The sequence below is a fragment of the Apostichopus japonicus genome, chromosome 19, assembly GCF_037975245.1.
Source record: "Apostichopus japonicus isolate 1M-3 chromosome 19, ASM3797524v1, whole genome shotgun sequence".
NCBI lineage: Eukaryota > Metazoa > Echinodermata > Holothuroidea > Aspidochirotida > Stichopodidae > Apostichopus > Apostichopus japonicus.
In genome coordinates, this window is record NC_092579.1 from 7,870,070 (window position 1) to 7,893,710 (window position 23,641).

General features: G+C 39.1%; 1 protein-coding gene across 2 annotated transcripts in view; it reads left to right on the forward strand.

The window, feature by feature from the left end:
- Positions 1-4,536: 4,536 nt before the first annotated feature.
- Positions 4,537-23,641, forward strand: part of LOC139959700 (beta-1,3-galactosyltransferase 1-like) — a 32,819-nt gene continuing 13,714 nt past the window's right edge. For both annotated transcript variants that reach the window (XR_011790210.1, XM_071957507.1), the window contains exons 1-2: positions 4,537-4,682; positions 12,170-13,739. Coding sequence is in view for 1 of the 2 variants with exons in the window: in XM_071957507.1 (XP_071813608.1) it covers positions 12,302-13,739 (1,438 nt within the window). In the remaining variant the exon portion in view is untranslated. The remainder of the gene's footprint in view (positions 4,683-12,169; positions 13,740-23,641) is intronic.

Consider the following 23,641-nt stretch of genomic DNA (forward strand, 5'->3'; position numbering starts at 1 on the left):
ACAAAATGTGGATTAAGTTATAATAAACTGTTAGTTTTAAGTGATTTAATGTGATAGTCCAACAAACCTGATAAGTCATTGCCTATTGTGCTGGAGGTGGTGGGGGGGGGGGGTATTTTATAAATTTACCGATGCATTTCTGTTACTAAAACTGACGATCAAATGTTCTGACCGGTCTCGCAGAAATGTTTTCAATGTTATTTGTATACATGACGTAATATCCATTAACAATAGAATTCTTCTGCGGGCGTAGTGATTCTCTTCGACAGATGTCTGAGGTCTTGGAATTCCTTTGCTCAAGCCCTCAGTCAGCATATATACAAAACAACGCACGCACACCCAAGCTTTCCACATCTGCATTGGAAGCCCAACGCTACACATTGGCACCAGACTGGTTCCAGAGGACCCCCCCCCCCAAAAAAAAAAAAAAAAAAACACCATCCCCTTTTCACCTATCTCCTCAAAAACCATAATCAACAATGTTTTAATCAAAGAATCCTGTTATTAAACGATACTCTGCGCTACCATGTGAGCGGCCATTACTGCAACAACAAACTATAAAAATAAATTCATTAAATTACAAGCAAATATAAATTTAACTGTTCAGTCGTCCAGGCTGTTCATTCTTAAATAAAGGAAACTGAACATTTAAATGAAAAGAACTATTGAGGAGGTTAATACCGTAGCTGAGAATTTAGGTTGGTTGGAACGAAAGTGGGCTACTTTGGTGACATGGTAGTATGGGCGGCCATTACCGAAACAAAACATAAAGATTTATTCAATAAATTACACCAAAAATAATTTTAACTTGAGAAAAAATACATTTTCTCCATCAAAAATTGAATAACTCCATCGGGTCTTTAAGCTGCGACTTTGCCTTTCTTTATCGGCAACATGGATGGATCACATTCACAACAGACTGTGCAAGATTTTTACCAGCAGGCAGTGTCCCATTTACAGTCTGCTGTTGACATCGTGCAGAGGGTCCTTGTTAGCAATTAACCTGGATTTGCCTCGACCAGTAGCCGCGCATAGGCCAATTAGTATATAGTTACATCGTTAGGCCTTCTTACATCTAGAAGCAGTGAACATGCCAAGTGCTATAGTACTGGGCTTGGATACCATAGTACCAGCGACAGACCTGTTACTTGACTACTGTTACTGTACATGTTTTCGAGCGGTCTGCTCCTTTTCCTGCTTCTCCTTTGACTTTTACTGCATAACGTTCGCTTATAGTACCAGGGGTGGGCAACCTTTTTGAATAAATGGGCCAGATATAAGGAGTGAACTTAAATTGACTAGGCCGAACCTAACCAACGACCTGCTGTTGATTTCAAACCTTTGATTCCGAGGACTTTCAAGCAATAGTTGTGTGTACTTAATCTGTATTCACAAAAACATAATGTCAATACTTAACAGTTGATAATTAATGGGGATAATAGGCCTCCCTGACAGCATCATTAGTGCCGATTAATTCTGAGCAGCTAGATCGTTTTATTTTTGTGATGATTTAAAATATATTGATTTTTATATTTCTCTTGAGACATCTCACAGGCCGCAAAAAAATATCACTGGCGGGCCGCATGGGCCCGCGGGCCGTAGGTTGCCCACCCCAGGCTTATACTAACCAACAAATTTTGCTGAAGACTGAGAGATGAGATGCTGCCATTTAGTATGTACTCACAGTACGCGTGAGTACATACAAACATTACGTGTTGCTGACACTAGCCACAAAAATACAAAATGGCGTGCTAGACATCGCTGGGAAATAACCAAGTTTGTGGTCTACTCCACTGGAGCATTTATTTTTGACGGGATTTGTTTCCGGGGGTATTTTGTTTGGTTAGAACCTGATGTGGGATGATATCGGAAGGGGCAGATTTAATATGTGCGGGTGAACTTACTTCGACCATGCTTTGACATAGTAATCTTAATTTCGGTGAATAAAATCAATTTTTGATGGAGTAAATTAATATTTGATGTGATTTAGTAAATTATTTTTGATGGATTAAATTTATTTTTGATGAAGAAAATTTGTCTTTGATGGAGTAAAAATCTGTTGATATAAAGCATTCCTTGGATGATTCGCTCGCTTTGTGAAAACTGCATTTGGAGCGCGCCCCTTTCCTTTATGATTTTTTATTTTGTATTTATTATAATACCACAGGAACGGAGACTCTCTAGTAAAACAACAAAGTGAAACTGCGCCATCTTATACGATTGCAGGGCAGCAACGATAATTTTGATTTACACTGCCCAGTGACACGAAAGTCTTGACGTGTACTAGGGAGTTGCTCCATAACAACTCCCAGCGTGTACTAAAAGAGAGATTAGTAGCCTGAATAATACTACGGTAGCCTCAACGCAACTTTCCAGACCTGAGACTGAAATCTTAAAACTACCTGTTCTGATCAAATATCAATTATTCCTGCTTAAATGAATAACCTCAAAAAATGTTGGTATAGGATTAATTTAAACAAAAGTTTAAATAACGTAACGTTTTGACCCTTTATACCATCCAAACTGTAAGAACAACCGTGGTACGTATGGGGTGGGGAGAGAGGGGGGCGGTAGGGTTCTTTAAAATGATCTCCGTAATATACACATTTTTCCCTTACTGTTTCTGTTTTTTTAAAGGTAATCCCTTTTATTTTAAGCTCAACGTTATAGTATATCCACGGGCGTCCGAAGAGGGGAGCAAGCATAGCTCGATTTTCATCAACCGGTTAACTGTTCAAAGAATTAACCGGTTTACAATAAAAGAGTTAACCGGTTAACCATCAAAGTTGAACGGCTTTTGTTTTATATCTTGGACTGGAGGAGCTAGTGGCGTAGCAAGGAGCGGAGCAGCAATGTAAATATCTTCCTCTCGATACTTGCCACGCTGCTGTCTGGGGGTCTTTCTCCATAATTTAGATCAGTGCCGTAACCATATTTTGTCTTCTTTTTTTATTGATGTCCCGATTTCGCCAATTTCCCCTCAAATATGGAAGATGAAGCCATTTAATTGCAACCTAGCAACTTGGGCAGATCATCTTTCAGATGGGGGGGGGGGGATAGATCTAGTTGTGAGACCGTACAATCTTTTAAGACCGATTGCGGTAACTTTAGAGCACGCCCGAAAATACATGTCAGAGTGGGCAGTCATGTTTCTCCGGAATGTCTATTCTAAGCCCTGTTGGGAGTCCTGCATGTGAACTTCTGGCTGTGAAATTTTCACTTTCAGATTTTTCAACTGTTAGCACAAAGATACATTTGTGAGAAGACTTCATTAGAATGTATTCAAAAGCACCAGTGGTATATTATTACTAAATTATTTTTTTTGTAGGGGGGGGGCTGGGCAAGTTCCCCATCATCGTAACTTCCACTAATATCCTCGTAATAACGTCTTTTTCATATCGATCTCTCCTCTCCCCCCCCCCCTCCCGAAATTACGACTTTGTATCACAGTTCAAATATTTATAATTACTCTCCAAACATCTTTTTGTGACATCATTAAGGATGAAAGTGGCACTAAGTAAGATCGGATGGTACTACAAATTTCGAAGCCATTATCACTTCCATCAACCTTGGTGGTGAAGTCAGGAATTTATCGAAATTTTTAGCAAAAGGACGGTACATTCGACGGATTAAAGCGCATATAGCAAAGATCAAGCTGCACGCCTGTAATTTTAAACAAGTTTTGGAAAATATAGTATTTAATATATGTCCACCGACATTGGTGGGGCAAATCATACTTTCTTTGGAAAATAAACCTAATAAACTTGTGACGTATCACGTGTAAGAGAGGTTTCCTTTTTCGAAGTGATTATTCGCAGGGCAGCCCGGCGAATAACGTACACAGACACCTTATTCGCATGGCTGTGACGATTTTGAAAATAGGTTTATTATTAGGTTTTGCTATTGATACCAGTTAGTTTAGGGGCCTTGAAAAAGCCAACCTTTTGGGCCCAAATAGTCTTAGCCACTTCATAAGCTAATTTTTGGAACCCCAGCAATTCAATTTTAAAAGCTTATTTTAAGGGAGCTTATCTTGGGATTCCCCAAAAGCCGATATTGCCTGAAAGCCAATATGGTCAAGGGTGTGACACCCCCCCCCCTCCCACACCTTTACATGCAAATGAGCAGTCACTCTGCAAAACCAAAGGTGAAAATGAGGGATGACATTTTTTATGTTGGCGGTACTAATGCTAGACTGGTTCAATCTTAAGGCCCTAGGCTCCCAAAACCAATCCTAACAGCATTAAGATATATGAATCCCAAAGGCCAATAAATTCCTCAAAATATAGAGGCTCCTTATTAAGACTCTCAAAAAGATAGCTGGTGCCCAAAAGCAAACTCGAATAGCCCCTAAAGTTATTGAGCCCGTTAACCCAGTCTAAGGCTGCCCTGCGAATAAGCCCCACCTTCCTGTTTTGATTGTTAGCATGCAATGATATATATGTTTAATTTGTAAATGTCATGTCGTATATAGGGTACCGTATATTCTTGTCACTATTTTTGCTTTCTTATTCACTAAGTTAATTATGACTGAACGAGACGCAGCCTGGAGTACAGTCAATGAAAGTGAAATACCTTCGGTATAACAGTACAGGCTCGACGGAGAACATGGTGAACTAAGTTTTCTGCATTCCTTTGAACTTATCTGTTACTTCGTAAGGAGAAGTTGAACCATTCCTGATGTGAGTTGCATTTTTAATATGTGTAGATTTAAATATGAAAAGAAGAATAAGACAAATCGCTCTGAATTACTCGGAAGGCTTAATAAAGAATATTGTGAGGACCTAACTTAGTTATCCATAGGCCTAGACTCTAGATTACTAAGTAAGGGATGGATTTCCGAGTCATGTCTAACGAAAGTAACGGTAGGCTTGATAACTTAGGCCAAATGTAGGCTTACTATACATTTCTAAACAGATTTTCTTAAACCAATGACATGTGTTGTAAATAATCTCTGCACGCACACCACAGGCCCATTGCCTTTCCCATATGATGCATGCATCGTTCTCATAATCCATTACTGGCAGTCTGTATGCAAGGTGACCACAATGCCAGTAATATTTTTAAAAGGTGTCTCCCAAGTTGCGGTGTATTCAGCAGTTAAAATAATTCTCAAATCGGTCACCAATGTATCGCAGAGTGTCATAAATTATTTTACTGAAATCTAACGCCACTTACCATGCATTGACTACTGAAGGGTGAAGTCGTTGCGCTTTATTGGTGTCCATAACTTCCATATAAGCATCACAACTCTGTATGTCTTGCACTCTCTAGGCCCACTATCAACACACTTTCAACCCCCTCCCCTCTATAACCCCCCAAAAATCAAGACCCCTTGTGCTGGGTATCACTATCAGTGATGTCTTCACTTCTATTATTGTAGCAATATTTGATTGATACTTCAGTTGTTATCGTTGAGTATGAATCAAGATCATAGGCACTGGGGGCAGCAGCCCCCCAACCAAACCTTTTTGGTGAAAATTAGGGCAATATGCTGAGAATATTTTGGACACCTACTGAAAGAAGAATAATTTGTAGACATGTTTTTCCATTTTTTTTGGTGAAAATTTGGGCAATATGTAGAGAATTTTTCGGGCACCTACTGAAAGAAGAATAATTTGCAATGTGTTTTTCAATGGTTAAACTTATAATATTAGATCATTATTGTTGTAACGACTTCCCCAATAATTCTAACCAATATGGAAGGGTAATAACACGGAAAAAGATTGTATGTTATTGGCATGTGATGTAATAACCGATGAATGCCATATTATATATATGCACATTAACATGTTGAACGCGCGCGGAGAGCGAAAAAAGTTGGTTATATTTTTCGGGCAAGTCGTTACAGCCTCCCCAAAACAAATTAGGCTCCTACGCCTATGATCAAGATTACGATGACTTTGCCAAAGTAATCAAATTGCATTACAATTAGTTTGCATTTTGATTAGGATTATTTCAAAAATGTGATCGCCTGATCATTTACAGTACAATTACTGAATACAATTACACAAAACCTGTTTGAAAATATCTCCCAAATTATCTAAACCTTGATGTAGCATTGGCCCCCAGCGCGGATGAGTTAATAAGATATTTAAATTTCAACCAAAGTCTTATAGTGTCTGCCTCATCAGTTTTGCAAGTCGACAATCAAAATACCTTTATAATGTGAGTTCTTTAATGTCGTTTTCACCGACTCTATGAGCTTTTTCATTTTCGGAGGTAAGAGGCTGCTGTCGTAAGTCAAACACTCCTGAAATTGAATGGCGAAGTTACCCTGGCAGACAGATTCTCCAATCGGTCACCAATGTATCGCAGAGTGTCATCAAACAAAGGTGACTCTACCATGTCCTCTACAAGTTTGAGGTGACTACTCTACCATGTCCTCTACATCTTTGAGGTGACTATTCTACCATGTCCTCTACATCTTTGAGGTGACTATTCTACCATGTCCTATACATCTTTGAGGTGACTCCTTACCATGTCCTCTACATCTTTGAGGTGACTACTCTACCATGTCCTCTACATCTTTGAGGTGACTACTCTACCATGTCCTCTACATCTTTGAGTTAACTCCTCTACCATGTCCTATACATCTTTGAGGTGACTACTCTACCATATCCTATACATCTTTGAGGTGACTATTCTACCATGTCCTCTAAATCTTTGAGGTGACTACTCTACCATGTCCTCTAACTCTTTGAGGTGACTACTCTACCATGTCCTCTACATCTTTGAGGTGACTACTCTACCATGTCCTCTACATCTTTGAGTTAACTCCTCTACCATGTCCTATACATCTTTGAGGTGACTACTCTACCATATCCTATACATCTTTGAGGTGACTATTCTACCATGTCCTCTAAATCTTTGAGGTGACTACTCTACCATGTCCTCTAACTCTTTGAGGTAACTACTCTACCATGTCCTCTAACTCTTTGAGGTGACTCCCATACCATGTCCTCTACATCTTAAGGTAACCCTCTACCATGTCCTCTACATCTTTGGGTAACTCCTCTACCATCTTTTCACAACATCCAGTGCTGTTAGTTCCAACCTATCAGCTACACAGTGTATTTCTACAAGACGTGAAACATTCTTTTTGCAGTGGCTGCTACACCATTCTTTGCACCCATAATCACTGAAGCGCCATTAATACAAACTGAAACCGCTCTAATATCTGTAGTTTCCGGATGAACTTCCAACAGACCGATGTGACTCTCTCTCTGTATTCCAGCAGCAGGACTTTGCGTCATCTCTAGCTCAACCAAAGACACCAACTTTGTTTTAACATTACTCAGCATCTTCATCAAGGTACCTGATCTAAATAATTTCTTGTTCCTTGTGCGAGACATCGGTAGACCCATCTGAGAAAAGTGCCGAGTTGCTTGTTTCCTCTTTGAGCTCACTATTCACTTGATGTGCAGTTGCCATAATAAAAGAAGCAGCCCCCATTGTCATTGATATACATGCTCCCAAGTCAAGGCCATTACAAACAATCCTAAGGTACAAAGTTCTGGAAACTTAGAGAACGGAAACCTTTTGCCACAAAGTATCCAGTTTCTTTAGACATATGATATGATATACTGTACTTACTGTATATACATAACCTATAGCATGTTGTCACTCAAATTTCATGCCTGTGAGGTTATCATCAGCACGAGTTAACTACTGAATCTTGTATATTGAATTGAATTGAATTTGAATTTATTGTCCACAATCGGAAATTTGGCTTACACAGGTCGTAAACGAAAGAAAAAAAATAGCAATAGTTTAAGTCAATAAACTGTGATACACATGCAATAATACAACAAATATACAGCAAGTCATACAAATAAGAAACTTATCTTCTCACTTGTGAATTAAATATATGAATAGAGTTAGGCACAAATGAGTATCTGAAGCGGCCCCTAGGTGTACGAGGTGGGCATAAACGCAGTCCAGAGCGGTTGTAAATATAGTGCTGAAACAAAGGGTGTGTCGAGTCTTGCATGAAATGTTTCAAAACATATCTATATATCTATATATATTTACCACTTTATAGGCAAGACAAGCCATAAATAAGATATAAATGTGGAGCAAGTGGTATGACAGGTATATGGGCAATTCCACGGTTACTCACGTTACATTTTTGAAGACTTTCGCTCACAAATGGTTTGATAGCTCCACCAATCTTTAATTTGAATGACTGCTCTCTATGCATTGATAGGGTAACTAATTTACCTCAACATTGGCGAAAACACAATTTGATTATCTTGTTTCTTGTAGGAGATAGGTACATGAAAGTGTCGGTTACTCACGTTACATTTGAAAATCACCCCGACGCCAAAATTTAACTTCACTCAAAAAGTGTCCTCATACTGGATATATTTAAAGAAAATGGATACATGTTTTTTGGACCTTAGGTGATGATAAAAATACTGAACACAATCAAAATCACATCTGGTTTCCTGTCTTGGTGAAAATGAGGCATTCACCGGTTACTCACGTTACAGTTACTCACGTTACAGTTTGTCCACCTATACAATACATAGGGAATCAGAGTCCGTGAGGAACTTGCTGCTGGATAATGACTAGGAAACACCCATATATCAGTGGAATTGACATTTTGAACATCTTCTCCAGTGTAATTCAATAATATCACAATCTAAATGAGATATACCATGTCTTTTTCAGATAATGCATGAATCATATCTTCACAAATCGGCAACAAATTCTAAACATTGTAACTAAGTTTTATTTGAGGACTAGCAGTGTGTCAAACTTGAATTTACCCAGAATATGATACTAAGGGAACTAAATCTCTCTGGGAAGTAACAGGCCAACTGAACAAAAACCATGAACCAATAGGAAATTGTTAACATATCAATTGAACATTGGGTAAAGTTTGGAAGCGGCTTTGGAAGAGAGCTGATTCGTTCAGTCTTCAAAAGGCGACAGAAAATTTGAAGTGCCCACGGTTATTGGCCAAGGTTGGTGCATCAAGTTTGGTGATGAGTTTCTCCCTGAGATACTGCAGACTTGGGTTTAGCCATTTTTAATTGGGCCCAGCTGGCTGCATCACTGACACTTGTACGTCGTTCTGGTTCCCCCTTTGCTTCTATTACAAGGGGGGTACAATACCGCTTTGTATTCAGCGGCATACCAGTCTATATCGAGTTCTATACCAGCATTGCCACTCCCTGAGCAGGTTTCATTTTTCTGTGGCCTCCCCATCTCCATGGGGAGTATTCCTTTCAGCAGAGCTGTTGCCATCATCTGTAATGGTGAAGGAGATGACATCCTTGTTCTGTACCTGCAAGTGATGTTTACTGACCATTCCAACGATTTGCTTGGCATTCTCAAATACAGATTTCAGACCGAGTTCGCTATTTCTCGCCTCAATTTCAGTTTGCGGCATCAGTATGGGTGTCCACCTTGGGCATCCCAGTGGTTGCTGCTCATTGCTTTTTTGCATTGGTAATGCCTTCCAAGATATGACTTAGCTCCATGCACGACGCTTCACTGCTCCACCAATCCCATCCACAGAATCTTGAGATTGTGCTCATCTTGAAGGCGGATAATAGCAGCAGCGAGGAATCTGTTCTTAAGTTGTGAAGCCGGACCATCCGACCAGACAGATACAGACTAAAAATCTTGGGTTAGGCCATCAACGACTTTGTCCACATATGCCATAACTGTATCCTTGGAGTGTACCAGGCTGTCTGATGCCACAACACTGGAATGGAGGGAACCGGAGTGCCACGCTGCTACTGTGAACAGGTTCACCTGTCATTGGTTCCAGTGGGCAGTCTGGGTTTCATCTTGAGATACACATGTGTAGTTCTCAGAGTAGTCTATTTGTATCAGGGCCTTCGTAGAATTGAAGGAAGTGGATCCAGCCCTTTCCCGCTCTAGGTTGAAATATGCAGGAGGAGGCAACTTGTCATCTAGTGGCCACCCTCCGAGCTTCTTGCTGAATCTTCTTCATGGGTGATGGGAGAGTACTCTCCAGGTGTTGTACTAACCCTAGCCCAAACCCCCACTGCCCTCTCTTATTGAGCAATTATTTACAAGACAATAATAGGCATTTCCTGCATTGTCTCAGTGTGTTAGCTTGGTTACTCACGTTACACATTGGTTACTCACGTTATACGGTTACTCACGTTACAGATTTCAGTGATCTATCACTCACACATGATGGGTCTCTCCTCATTAGTGATCTTGTTTCCACACTTGGGACTATGAGTACTAACAAAATTATGGTTATCAGATTTCCACTTGTTACAGAAATGTCACATACAGAAAAAGTTGTTTTTTCGGTTACTCACGTTACATCAGTGATTGAAGCCTGAAAAATGTCTGTTCTGAAGTTGTCATGAAGAAATTTTGAAATGTTTTTCTGTCATAACACAGTCAACAGGAGTATCTATAGTAACACATAATAAAACTATTAAATAATATCTGATGAGTATCATATAGGATGGAATGAAATGTATGATGCATTTTCAGGATTATTTTGAGCTCTCATCCTCCTTGATTAATTGAGCCATGTATTCAAAATTTGAGTGTTGGAGAAAAATTGCTAAGTACTTACTGTATTCCACAAACTTAGATATGTATACTACAACATTAGACTGATAGCAGGTTGAAAACTGACACTTCTTATTTTTAGGCCATGTCCCCTCCATCATGGAATTGCCCATATAATAAATTATTAAAGATCAACACACCAGAAAAATTCACTTCATGACTGTTTTCGTCCTTTTGGAACTCATCAGACGTATGGCGGGCCATCAGTCTCAAATCGTGGGGAATCTACATATATATACCGATTTAAATCGACATATATACCAATTTCCTTCGACTTACAGTTTACCAGTTTCTAGCAGCTTAACTTGGCTTAACTACCGATTTAAATTGACATACCAGTTTAATTGGTCATAACATTGATTTAAAGCAACATATACCAATTTAAATTGATGATTTAAGTAAAATAAATCGGTATATATGTGAATTTAAATTGACATATATACCAGTTTAAATCGATGATATGTCAAATTAAATCGGCATATGTCATTTTAAATCGACATACAATCAATTTAATTTGACATACCAGTTTAAATAGACATACAGTATACTGATTTAACTCGACATACCAATTTAAATCGATAATATGTAAAACAAATCGGTATGTGTCAATTTAAATCAATATATACCAGTTTAAATGGATGATATGTCAAATTAAATCGGTAGAAGTCAATTTCCTTGGACTTATACCAGTTGCTAGCAACTTAAAAACATGTGATGTATCTCCACATGTCAATCATCATCGAAATCGGGATTTGGAATATATGTTAATGAGCTAAAGCTATGATATGTTGATTTAAATAGGTATATGTCAATTAGAACTAGTGGAACACTAACTTTGTTACTGAATTGTCTGATGATCGCTCAATGCATGAAACTCTGAGACTTAACAACTATATACTAGTGTTCCACTAGTCTCAATTTATTCTCACCCATATACTTCACTCCGTCCAACGGGCATCTAGAGCATTCTGCACCAAGATAGACGCCAATCAACCGAAAAATATATATTTATATGTTTATATATCTAGATACATTCAATTGAATTTAACACTGCATAATGGAAGAGGGAATGTATATCTTTTAACTGTTGTGACAAAGAAGCCACTAGTATGTCTTAATTTACATCCTATTGAATTGTACACTTTATGATGGAGGAGCCAGGACAGAGGACAGCGATCCGTTAGGCGGTCAGGCTGCAGTAAGGATTGTACTCTGACATTTGAAATTCAAACCTATCACCCTTGCTGTGTATGAAGTCACCAGCTGCCAGCTTTAATTAGTTCCAGTCATATGCACTACCTAGTCATTTGGAGAAGTTAGAATATTACCACTGTCTTCAGGAACTGATTAAATGTGCAAACTTTTGGCTTAACATGCTTTGCCTCGTAATTCCCCCGACTCTTGTCGAATAGCACAGTGTGCTTCCACATTCATCGCACGGCTAGGGTTTCAACAGAGCATCAGCTGGTTTTTCTAACTCTTGGGACGCAATAAAAATAAACTATTTAAATGAATGGCTCGCAGTCCAAACAAACCCAAGGCCCATTTCAGATGTCTTCTTTAGCTTGCGTTTTTGCTTTTCTTTCGTATTTTTCAGATTCAGTCTGCTACAGAAGGAGAACGACACAAGCCTCAGATTGAGAGTTGCACAGTTCATCACCCATCCAGCAGAAGGACGACGACGACGTATGAAATTGGGACGTAACACCTTCATCATCGAAGGAACAAGATGAGGGCGGTAATCCGTCTGCCTTTAATCGGTTTGTTTCTCTTCTGTACGGTTCAGCTGCTTGCTCTTTACGTATGGTTACCGCATACTTTCATAAAGAGTTCTATCCCTAGCAGATGTTGTCCAGCTCAGAATGAAACGAACTTAGACAACTTAGGTAACCTGGAAAGCTGTATTATCCGGTTAGTGTATCTTGCCAGGAGGAGAGGACTCTCGGACAGGGATCTGATGGTTTTGCTGTTGCAAGCTCTGGGTTCTACGAGTCAAGAAGAAGCCAAACCAAATGTCAGAGAGAAGTTACCTTCTTCTATAGTTCAAGTTTACAATATTAGCAATGAAAGTCGTCATAAAGATACTGTGGCGGAGGAGACCTTTGCTGGGAAGCTCTCGATTGCAGTCGAACCTGGGCAAATATTTCAAGTTTTGACAGATAACGATGATATACAAAAGAAAAATGAAAAAGTAGATACAAAACAGATTGCTCATGCCGTTAAAGAAAAACAAGCCGGTAAAGTAGGATTAAAAAAAGAAGAAGCCAAAGTCGATGACACAAAGCTGGAAATTCATACAGAACCCAAGAATGTAGCCAATAAATCCAATGATATTAACAAAAAAGATCCTCACAGACAACTTTCAGATCAACACCAGTGGAATAACATTTCAAATCCAGTGAATCCCCACAACTACAATCTAGTGATCAACCAGCCTTATTTCTGCCAGCCCAGTGGATCTCAACTAGAAGTATTCCTTTTGATTGTGATGATTTCATCTCCTAAAGCGTTCAAACAACGTGACATCCAGAGGAATTCCTCGCTGAGTGTCTCACAGGTGTCTGGCAAAATAATCAGAAGCATATTCCTGCTCGGAGACTCGGGCGACCAAACAGTGACTTCCAAGGTCCGCAACGAAGCTGACAAGTACGGCGATATTTTGATGGAAGATTTCCACGACTCTTACCGTAATCTGACGTTGAAAACTCTGATGGGGCTGAAGTGGGCCAGTCTCTATTGTCCTAAGGCTAAGTACGTCTTGAAGACAGACGACGATGTCTTTCTTGAATTGACAAATTTGATCCATCTGTTGGAAGGTGCCCCACGCCAGTCCTTCATGACTGGCTTCGTCTACAAGGGGACGAAGCCAATACGTGACAAACGTTCAAAGTGGTACATTTCAGAGGAGGCTTACCCCAGAGACATTTATCCGCCATATTGCTGCGGTATAGGTTATGTCATTTCCGGGGATCTGCCTGGAAAGATCCTAGAGATGTCTTTCAAGATTCCTTACATATTTTTAGAAGATGCCTATGTTGGCCTTTGTATAGAAAAGTTAAATGTCGTCCCAACAGTAAATCCCGGTTTCTTCACGTACAGAGAGGAGTACAGTTACTGTAAATTTAAAGGTGCCTATGTCGTCCATTTGAAGAGACCTCCACAAATCGGTGAGTATTGGATAAAGCAACAAACAAAGCCAGCCAATGTAACTTGCTAAGTCTGTTCATATCTAGATATTTGAAAGTAAGAGGGCTTCATGTTTCATCCACCAAAGAGGCTTACTGCTATGGTACCGTAGGATAAAAAAACGTCAGGCCATTTAACTTTTACTATGGACCTATGCATACGTTTCGCGATAGATAAGAAACTTTTGAACAGTTCCATATTTTTTCTGTTTTTAACAGAAATGTTCACCAAAACCTGATATAATTTGATAAACTATTGGAAAGGCTGTATTCCATGAATTATCAATAGGTTGATTTTTTATGGTTACATCTGGTCAATGGAAACCATTTTGGCAAGCTCCCAAACTCCAGCTGCACTTTCGAGCTAAAGTATTAGCAAAATTTAAGTAAAACATTTTATGATTACCACCGATGATGTAAACAATAGCAATGACGCTGAAGACATTTAGCAATGTGAGATTACCTTGATTAATTTCCTGATATGTTTTTTCCATGTGAAACCGACTTCCTTGAAGTATATAGTGTAACAATTTCAAACTTAAAAATGAGCGATCATGAACTCTAGTTCGGTTTTGTAGTGGCAGGCTCGTAACAGCGCTCCTTATCCTGCAAAAATATGTGACAGTACTTTTGAAGCACCCGTTATATGTCAGACCCTGCCCACCCCACCACCCCCTCCCTCAAGCACGGTGTTTGGACAGCACACTCAGGAATCTGATTTGTAGCATAAACACGGATCAGAATCCAAGATTTGATCCCCGCCATAGATCAGAATCACGTAGAATCAGACCTTCCCAGTCCCTGTTAAATCTGTAATTATGTACAAAGCTCCGGCCGGGTTGACACCTGATCAGTGTTGACCTTAAACTTTTGTCTGTTGTCCGTTACGAGCTTAATTTCAAACGTAGGCATTGATAGCAGTGCTGCAGTGACTAGTACATGATCACATGATCTACGGTAATGGTTTAACCAACCTTTCCTCCTAGTACACGACAGGTACTCGACCTGTCCATTAACGGCGCACATATAGTGTTGATGTAAATGCAGAGGTTCCCAATCAATAAATCTTTATTTTTAATGCTGAACACTGAGTGCAGGGTATGAATGTCACAATGGAGATGACTTAGTGAAAAATACTTAGTAAGCCAGGGAAAGATAGTATCTCTGTCTTTATACAAGAGGGAAGTACTGTAAATAGAACAGATATATATCAAGTGCCTTTTAGCATCGTTCTTTCAACTTGTATCCAGGCTGTGTTATTTTTCAATGAGGTGGAGAATTCATAATTTTATCTATACTTTGCTAAGTACTTACTGTTTCACTGGTATTGAATTCATTCAGCCGAACTTTTGTGATATTATCAAGCAGCTCACTGCAGTACCCTTTCTGCCTCAAACAGTAAAACTTGACAATCAAATGTGTTTGTTGTAGGTTCTTTTGAAGCCTTGATATATATATCCTTAAAATCTCTCTTCCTTAATTAGGCACGTAATTAGTTGTAGGCAGATCAGAAGCAGAAATTGACAAGTTCGAATAGGTTGTGTTGTTTTGGTGCAGTAATAAGGTAGTATTGCCCTCAATTATTAAAAAACCCAGTCAGCTCTTTGCTACATTTTCTAATTTCTATCAAAAATTTGTTGTCATCCTTGTGAAATCCTGCAGTTACTACAGCACGTCTCTGTCCTATTCATAATAAATTTTATAGTTCTGCTGCATCTAAGTTTCAAGGTTAATGTATTACAAAATTTTGAGACCCAAGCTGCTTTGCTTTCATGCGTTAAATGCTCAGAGGCCAGGTTTTTGTAACCATTTTACACAGAAACGTTAAATTATGATAACATTATAGCTTGTTACAACTTTAACAAAAAAGCAGTTTCAATTCTAATTTCTAAACTTATTTTCCATCATGCCAGAGAATATTTTTCAGACCGTTATAGTTTATGCAGTTCAAGTTTTTTTGAATAGAGAAAGTTGAATTGCCTTTTTAAAAAAATGTATGGGCCCTGATACCGTGTGACAACTTCAATGAAAAATACACTTTCAATGTTTGATTTCCAATTTTTTTCCTCTCGTGCTAAAGTTAATTTCTGGCATATGGGGGTACCACTTTATATACAGTAGCTATTTCACTATGAAAAGATGAATTGGTATTTTTATAACCAGTTTTGGCCACTGTTTCGGTGCAGTCTGCTCATATTTATTTCATGCTGTATCTAGCTTGCACCTAAATATAGAAGTTGTCAAGTGCAGCACGTTATGAAGGCTTTAGTAAATTCAACGGAAGAATCAAGTACAACAAATTGGTGTCTTAGATTGCACCTTTGTCACTCTTCCAGCTGGGACTATGATGAATTTCAGTTTTTAATCTCATCAGGGAAATCAGAAGAGAAACCTTCTATCGAATTGAAACATACGTTCATTGTCACAAAGTCGGATACTGGTTGAAGTTTGTTCTTAAGGTTCTGTTCTCGGAGAGGGAAAGGAATCGGCAGACAAGAAAGTAGACGAAAGGGCAGTTATATGTACAATGAAATGTAATAGAACTGTCCTTGTAATTATTTCAAAATATACAAAAAACAACGTACCGGTACTTACAAACTCAGGGCTTAAGCTAACGCCCCAGAGGTACCTCCTTTTGGTAAGGTCTGGTCGGTGGTGTTGGAGTCGGTCCGGTCGCTAGTTACGAGATGGGATGGTGGCTGGTGCTGTTAAGCAGTTTTCCACAGGTAATGAGTTATGCAAGTTCAGGTAGAGCGGATTAAAGACCTCCTGAATTACGATAGAGACGTCGGTGCTGGACAGAGTTACATGAAACATAATAGCATTGTGACAAGATATAAATGCAGGCAGGTTCTAATGTTAAGGCAAGCAGAAATGTTTGAGACATCAGCAACCGAGGATCAGAGAGGCTGCGCCACGGGAACGGGAACCAGAGCCACATGGAACTGTCCGTTATATAGGGATGAATTGAGTTCAGCCAACTGTAGCATCTAGGTAATCAGCATGGCGTAGCTTGACAATAAAGGAACCCAGACCAGCCACATACTTAGCATGGTAAACACGGTAAACGCAGACAAAAGGAAACTGACTCTGTTCATTAAACAACATATACAGTACTGTATACTGACCACTGGAAGACTGCTTTGGCGGTAGGGGTGGGGGATGGGGATGGGAGCAGTAGAGGAGAAGAAGATGGTTATGTTAATAGAAATCCCCCATTCTCCCTTTCAAACATATTATATTTGAAACATTTCGCTCCGTAAAAGGGTGACGTGAGGCACAGAATTAATTTTAAATCTATTATAGAAGTTAAACAAAACCCTTCTACCAGTCCAGGTAGTATTTTGAGTTTTTTAAGGTTACGATTTTTGAGAAATAACTCTCTCTAGAGCTGAAGTTTTTGAATTTAAGTGACTGGACCGAGCTAGCCTTTATATACCGCTGCCCGTATTGTGAAAAGGAAGGGAAGAAAATGCCGAACCACTCCACTTCTGAAGGAACTTCATTGGCTCCCTATCAGCTACAGAATTCAGTATAAACTACTTCTTCTCACCTTTTGTGCTCATCATCTGGAACAGCCTGTGTACCTGTTGCAAATTCTCTTGCCATATATTCCAACTCGCACACTTTGTTCCTCCAACAAACTGTATTTAACTGTTCCTAAACCAAACTTGAAGACCTATGGTTATAGAAGCTTCGAATACTCTGGCTCTTATCTCTGGAACAAGTTACCAGATCACATTCGAACTTGCTCTAAACTTTCTACATTCAAAAGTTTACTTAAGACCCATCTTTTCACTTGTTTTTTTGTAAATTAATCTACTTTCTCTGTAAAGCGCCTTGAGCAGTGACTTTTTTTTTTACTGATTTGGTGCTATATAAGTCTCATTTATTATGATTATTATTATATGATGCTAGTTCCATAGATGCTGCAACAACTAAAACTGACCTGACGTTTTATGGCCTGAACTACTGTTAACATGTTTTTACAATGTAGTAAAATTCCTGAAGGACAATTGATGCTGAATTCAAGTTGCTCTGTTGTTAACTATGAAGTTAATAAACCTTGTTTCGGTCTATTTATTAGAATATATAAAACAATAGATTGTCATTTAACATTTAGGTCTGCACTCTGGAGCAGATGTCATCGTCAATTTAGCATTGAAAGTGCATACATTCCAGAACTTTGAAATTTTTCTCTTAAGCTGAGTATCTTAAAAATTTAGAATATCTAAGTTATTAGAGACATCTCACTAGCAACATTATGGTACATACTAGCATTAAAATGTGGCTTTTTGATGTATCAAGACTGAAATCATGCTGTAAAAATCATCTTTTAAAATCAGTTTATGTTGGGCTAGAAATGTGATTAATATTTATTTTTGAGGTGAAGCTAATTCTCTCTTTACTATGAAGTATATATATTGTATTAAAATATTAAATTAAATTTGGTAAATTTCCTTCTATTTTGTATGATAGCTTAATTTTTTTTTTTTACAAGTGTTGACTCTAGATATACAGTTAATATGTAATGTACCACATGTACGGTACCTCTGTACAATAGTTTGTGCCAATCCAAAGTAATTAAGTTCAGTATTAAAAGTTCATGGTTCCCATGTGTACTGTATGATAAGGACCTTCCCATATGGCAATACAGACATCATTTCCTGTATATGTCAGACTTTAATCAGAGACCATCCTTATTAGGAGTTTTGTCCCAGTTGAGCTGTTTATGTAGTACAGGTAGTTATCTGACCCTTTAACAGATTTCAATGCTATCAAAATCTTTATGTGTTCTGTGAATATAGAAAACTCACCTTGCACAGTATGTACAGTATGAATATAGTACCACATGGGTTGTGTGTGCTTCCAACTTTTCAAGGGTACAAATTTTATTCATGTTTAACTGACTGTCCATCGGCTAGACTAATAATGACAGTGTCAGCACTAAGATCCTGGGATGGAATTTTGAAGGTGGGGGTGGGGGGGGGGGTGCAACTTGGGTAAATTCCAAGAATATATGAAGAGGGGGAAAAAGTTGGGTTTTGCAGCAGTAATTTTTAAATAGATACTTTTGTACTTCAGTTTGTTTCCTTCTGGCTATTTCTCTATCCACTATCAGTACACCGCCATGCATAGGCCTATATACTGTACCTCCTACACTTTTCTTCGTTGACTTTCTCCTGTTCTTCTATAGACTTACTCATGACTGTATGCAGGATGGCTTTTCATATTCATTCCGTTTCAGACATAGGCGTAGGAGCCCATTTTTTTTTGGGGGGGGGGGCTGTAACGACTTGCCTGAAAATATAACCAAACTTTTTCGTGCGCTCGATGTGCGTCCAACATATTAATGTGCATATCATATAGGCATTCACCTGTTATTACATCACATGCCAATAACATACAATTATTTTCCGTGTTATTACCCTTCCATGTTGGTTATAATTATTGGGGAAGTCGTTACAACAATAATGATAATAATAATATCAGTTTAACCCTTGAAAAACACATTGCAAATTATTCTTCTATCAGTAGGTGCCCGAAAAATTCTCAGCATATTGCCCAAATTTTCACCAACAAATTTGACACACACACTGCAAATTATTCTTCTTTCAGTAGGTGCCCGAAAAATTCTCAGCATATTGCCCGAATTTTCACCAAAAAAATTGCCTCCTACGCCTATGGTTTCAGACCATGTCTGTTAACAAAAAATGTTTGGGTGTGTTAAACGTTTACACTTGATCCTCAAGAAAGTTAATGGTGCGGTAGGTGTGCTAAAAGTTCCCACTTGTCGAGATATTTTAAGTGTTCTTTTTGCTTATGCATGGTGTGAGTTTTGACTTGTTCTCTGGGTGGTAGGGTACTTAGTACAGCTACAGTATGCATTGGTAATGCTGAAGGGCAAGCACCATCAGTAGCTGGGTTGATAATTGAATCCTTGTGATATGTATGAACAGTCCACAAATTTGTCAATTCGGAAAATTAACAGCAGCTATTATGTTTCAAGATTTTCTGCGAGATAATAATCACATGTAGACAATTGAACAAAGAAAAGACCTATTGAAGCATGGTGGGAGCCATAGGCGTAGGAGCCTCATTTGATTTGGGGGGGCTGTAACGACTTGCCCGAAAAATATATCCAAAATTTTTCGCGCGCTCCGCGCGCATTCCACATGTTCATGTTCATGTGCATATCATATAGGTATTCTTCCGTTATTACATCACATGCCAATGACGTACAATCATTTTCCGTGTTATTACCCTTCCATATTGGTCAGAATTATTGGGGAAGTTGTTACAACAATAATGATAATAATAATAATATATGTTTAACCATTGAAAAATACATTGCAAATTCTTCTTCTTTCAGTAGGTGCCAGTGGCGGAGCTAGGGGTATTGGTCAGGGGGTAGAGAATGGTCTGTAGGGGCGCTTTCGACACTATCTAAGCGGAGCGCCACCACAGGTTGGTTTTTTTTGAGTAAAGATACTCCCTAGATCGCCGGAAAGGACCCTTTCCAGGCCTTGCTAATTTACAGATAAACGAAGAATAAGTAGGTGTCATCGCCAATTTTGTCAGAAAATTGCACCAACAAAATGTGACAAATGTCAATAGGTATTTGAGAGCGCAATAAAAAAGTCAATAATCGCGAATAAGTAAAATAAGTAAAAAAGTGGTAAAAAAGCTGAAAAGGGCGTCAGCAGTCCATTTTAGTCCGTCAGGGGGTCATCCGCCCTCTCTGACTGTATGGACGCTCCGCCACTGGTAGGTGCCCCAAAAATTCTCAGCATATTGCCCAGATTTTCACCAAAAAACTTGAAAAACACACTGCAAATTATTATTCTTTCAGTAGGTGCCCGAAAAAATTCTCAGCATATTGCCCGAATTTTCACCAAAAAATTTGAAAACTATTGCAAATTATTATTCTTTCAATGGATGCCCGAAAATTTCTCAGCATATTGCCGAAGTTTCACCAAAAAAAAAATGAAAAACACACTGCAAATTATTATTCTTCCAGTAGGTGCCCGAAAAATTCTCAGAATATTGCCCGAATTTTCACCAAAAAATATGGTTGGGGGCTGCAACCCCCCAGCCCCCCCGCCTTCTACGCCTATGGTGGGAGCTGATTTTTTTTTTTTTACAGCATGAAAGAATATTGCACCCTAGATTTTCATTCAATGAATGCAATAGCACGTGATCACACTAGCAAGCCTCATGAAACAAGCGCCTGTAGTTTGCACTCGATAAATAACCCCAGCTCTATGATGTGCAGTACTTTAGTACTTTGGTATTATAGTCTTGGTATTATAGTCTTGTCATGCCAACTCATTCTGTCATCAACGACTGTAAAAGTCCTTCCAATATCAGTGGAATTTATTTATTATTCAATCAGCTAGTTTACTAAGAGGTGCTGACAACTTCCTGATTGTCATGAGACTTACAGTGATATAGCAGTGTTTAAAGTAGGCTTGCCCAATTGTACAGTTGAAGTGAAAAACAGCAACTTTAATTTAAGGTGTTTAAGTGTGCTGTATGCCCAATGTATCATTTGGCAGCCCCCCCCCCCTTTCCCACTTAACATGAATATATGTGTATGGGTGTACTGTATGTGTGTGCATGTATGTGTGTATCTATCAGAGTTGTCAACAAGTCCCTAGCTGCAAGTCTCAAGTCAAGTCTCAAGTCTTTACCAGCAAGTCTCAAGTCAAGTCTCAAGTCACCTTGAAAATTTTGAGCGAGTCTCAAGTCAAGTCTCAAGTCTTTGGAGGTCGAGTCTCGAGTCAAGTCTCAAGTCCCTATGAGTAAGTCCCAAGTCAAGTCTCAAGTCTTTGAAGTTTGAATACAATGATGCAGGCTACGAATAATGTAACAGTGTTCCAGGAATTATGTGGTATAAATTAAACAGCCGAATAGCAAAACCGGGGCACACGCCACGGAACAAATTACCTCAAAATTTGCTAGCCACTGTTTTATTGAAAAAGGCCAACTTTCAGCCAAACAGCAGCCCTGGATGGAATATTCAACCAAGCCAATGGTAGTTATGGTAACGCCTGTAGTCGTCGTTGGGCGCTCGTAATTCGAGCGTACACGCAGGGCCGTCTTAACGCATGGGCCCACTGGGCCCTGGCCCAGGGCCCCGCGATGTCAGGGGCCCCTCAATCACAGTAACCCCGTGTCTTAATCTGGGAGGAAAACTTATTGAATAGGCCATTATGTCTGATTGAATTCGATACTTGACAACTTGTGACGAGAGTTGGTGAAACACTTGAGAGTTTGACATTAAATATTCAAATCTGAGTTGGCAACCCTGGAATATACAATGCCCCGAAGGCTTACACAGAGAAACTGTTACTCCGTAACTATAAGAAAGAGGAAATTGCCTCAGCCACGAAAGGCATAAAATTTGAAAACCGTGGGCAATACCTCACTACCAAACCTAAACAAAAGTAACCACCATTTGTGTTCAAGCTCACCTTTACACCCCATATCAAAACCACGCATTTGAAAAAACACTTTAGAAGCATTGGCACTTAATCTCGCAACACGCAACAATTATCCAAACTGTTTCCAAAAGAACCAATTCTAGCCTACAATAGGGCCCAAAATCTCAAAGATTTACTTGTTAACTCAAGGTTTCGTACTAACGAAGAATCAGCTGACTCTCAAGGTTCACACAAAGCTCTTTTAGATGCTCTTATAGCTGCACCATGAGTCCATAAAAACTTGTGCACAGAAAATAGATGCATTTTGAGAATGAGACGCCCAGGCCGAATATAAAATATTCAAAGGCTACTACTGATGAAGCTCCTCCTATGAAGTTTGAAAGCAGAAACCGGTCTAGTTGGTCATAAGAACCTACGCTATAGTCTCTCCTACTATTAACAGTACACTCAATTCACCTAATAGGTGCAATTATGTTTCACCATGAGGAGCATGCTATAAGTTCATGTTCCTTGGGCCCTCCCTTAAAAATACTTCATGTTCTTGGCGACTACGTTGCGTTAGATAGTGTAAAACCGCCTACACCTCCCTCTCAGTTGAAAGACTCAACACAAGGGTGTTACAAATGGTAATTAAGTCCAGTATTGTTAGGGATGGGATGGAGGGCAACTGGAAGATTCCTCTTCTATAATGTATTTCATATTTTAGATATATCACGTATGTTATTCAGCTAAAGTTTTATGCTTTATGCGCGACATAGGGAGGGGTGGTAAATGCAGGCTTGTCTATGCTTGAGCGATTGTCAAGGATGTCAATTTTTCACGCAACTTTTTTCGAACTCACTTGATTGATGGGCCCCGCTCCATTGCCGGGCCCAGGGCCCGGTGATCACTTAAGACGGCCCTGCGTACACGAAACCATAATTATTTATTATCGATATCAACTTATGAAGTTATTTAATGATTAGAAAATTGTGAAATACAAACAAGTCTCTAGTAGAAAAACCGAGTCTTTTGAAGGCAAGTCTCAAGTCAAGTCCAAAGTCTTTGCTAACTTTTTGGGCAAGTCTCAAGTCAAGTCCCAAGTCTCTGACAGCCGAGTCTCGAGTCGAGTCTCAAGTCCTAAAATTTGCGACTCGAGTAGGACTCGAGTCTGAGTCCCTGACTCGAGTCCCCAACTCTGGTATCTATACATGTATGTGTTATTGTTATTTATACATGTGTGCATGTATGTATTTAATGTACACTCACATTTTTGCATGTACATACAACATCATGACACGAATTAGCCCATGAACCATAGGTTGCATCTTTCAGCTCTCTTGACCTCAACTTACTGAAACTTTATCTCTCCTGCAAACAGACTGGGATTGTTGAGTTTAGAAGAATTGATTTGTTCACACATTGCCATGTCTGCCTTGAACTGCCCATCAGTTTGCC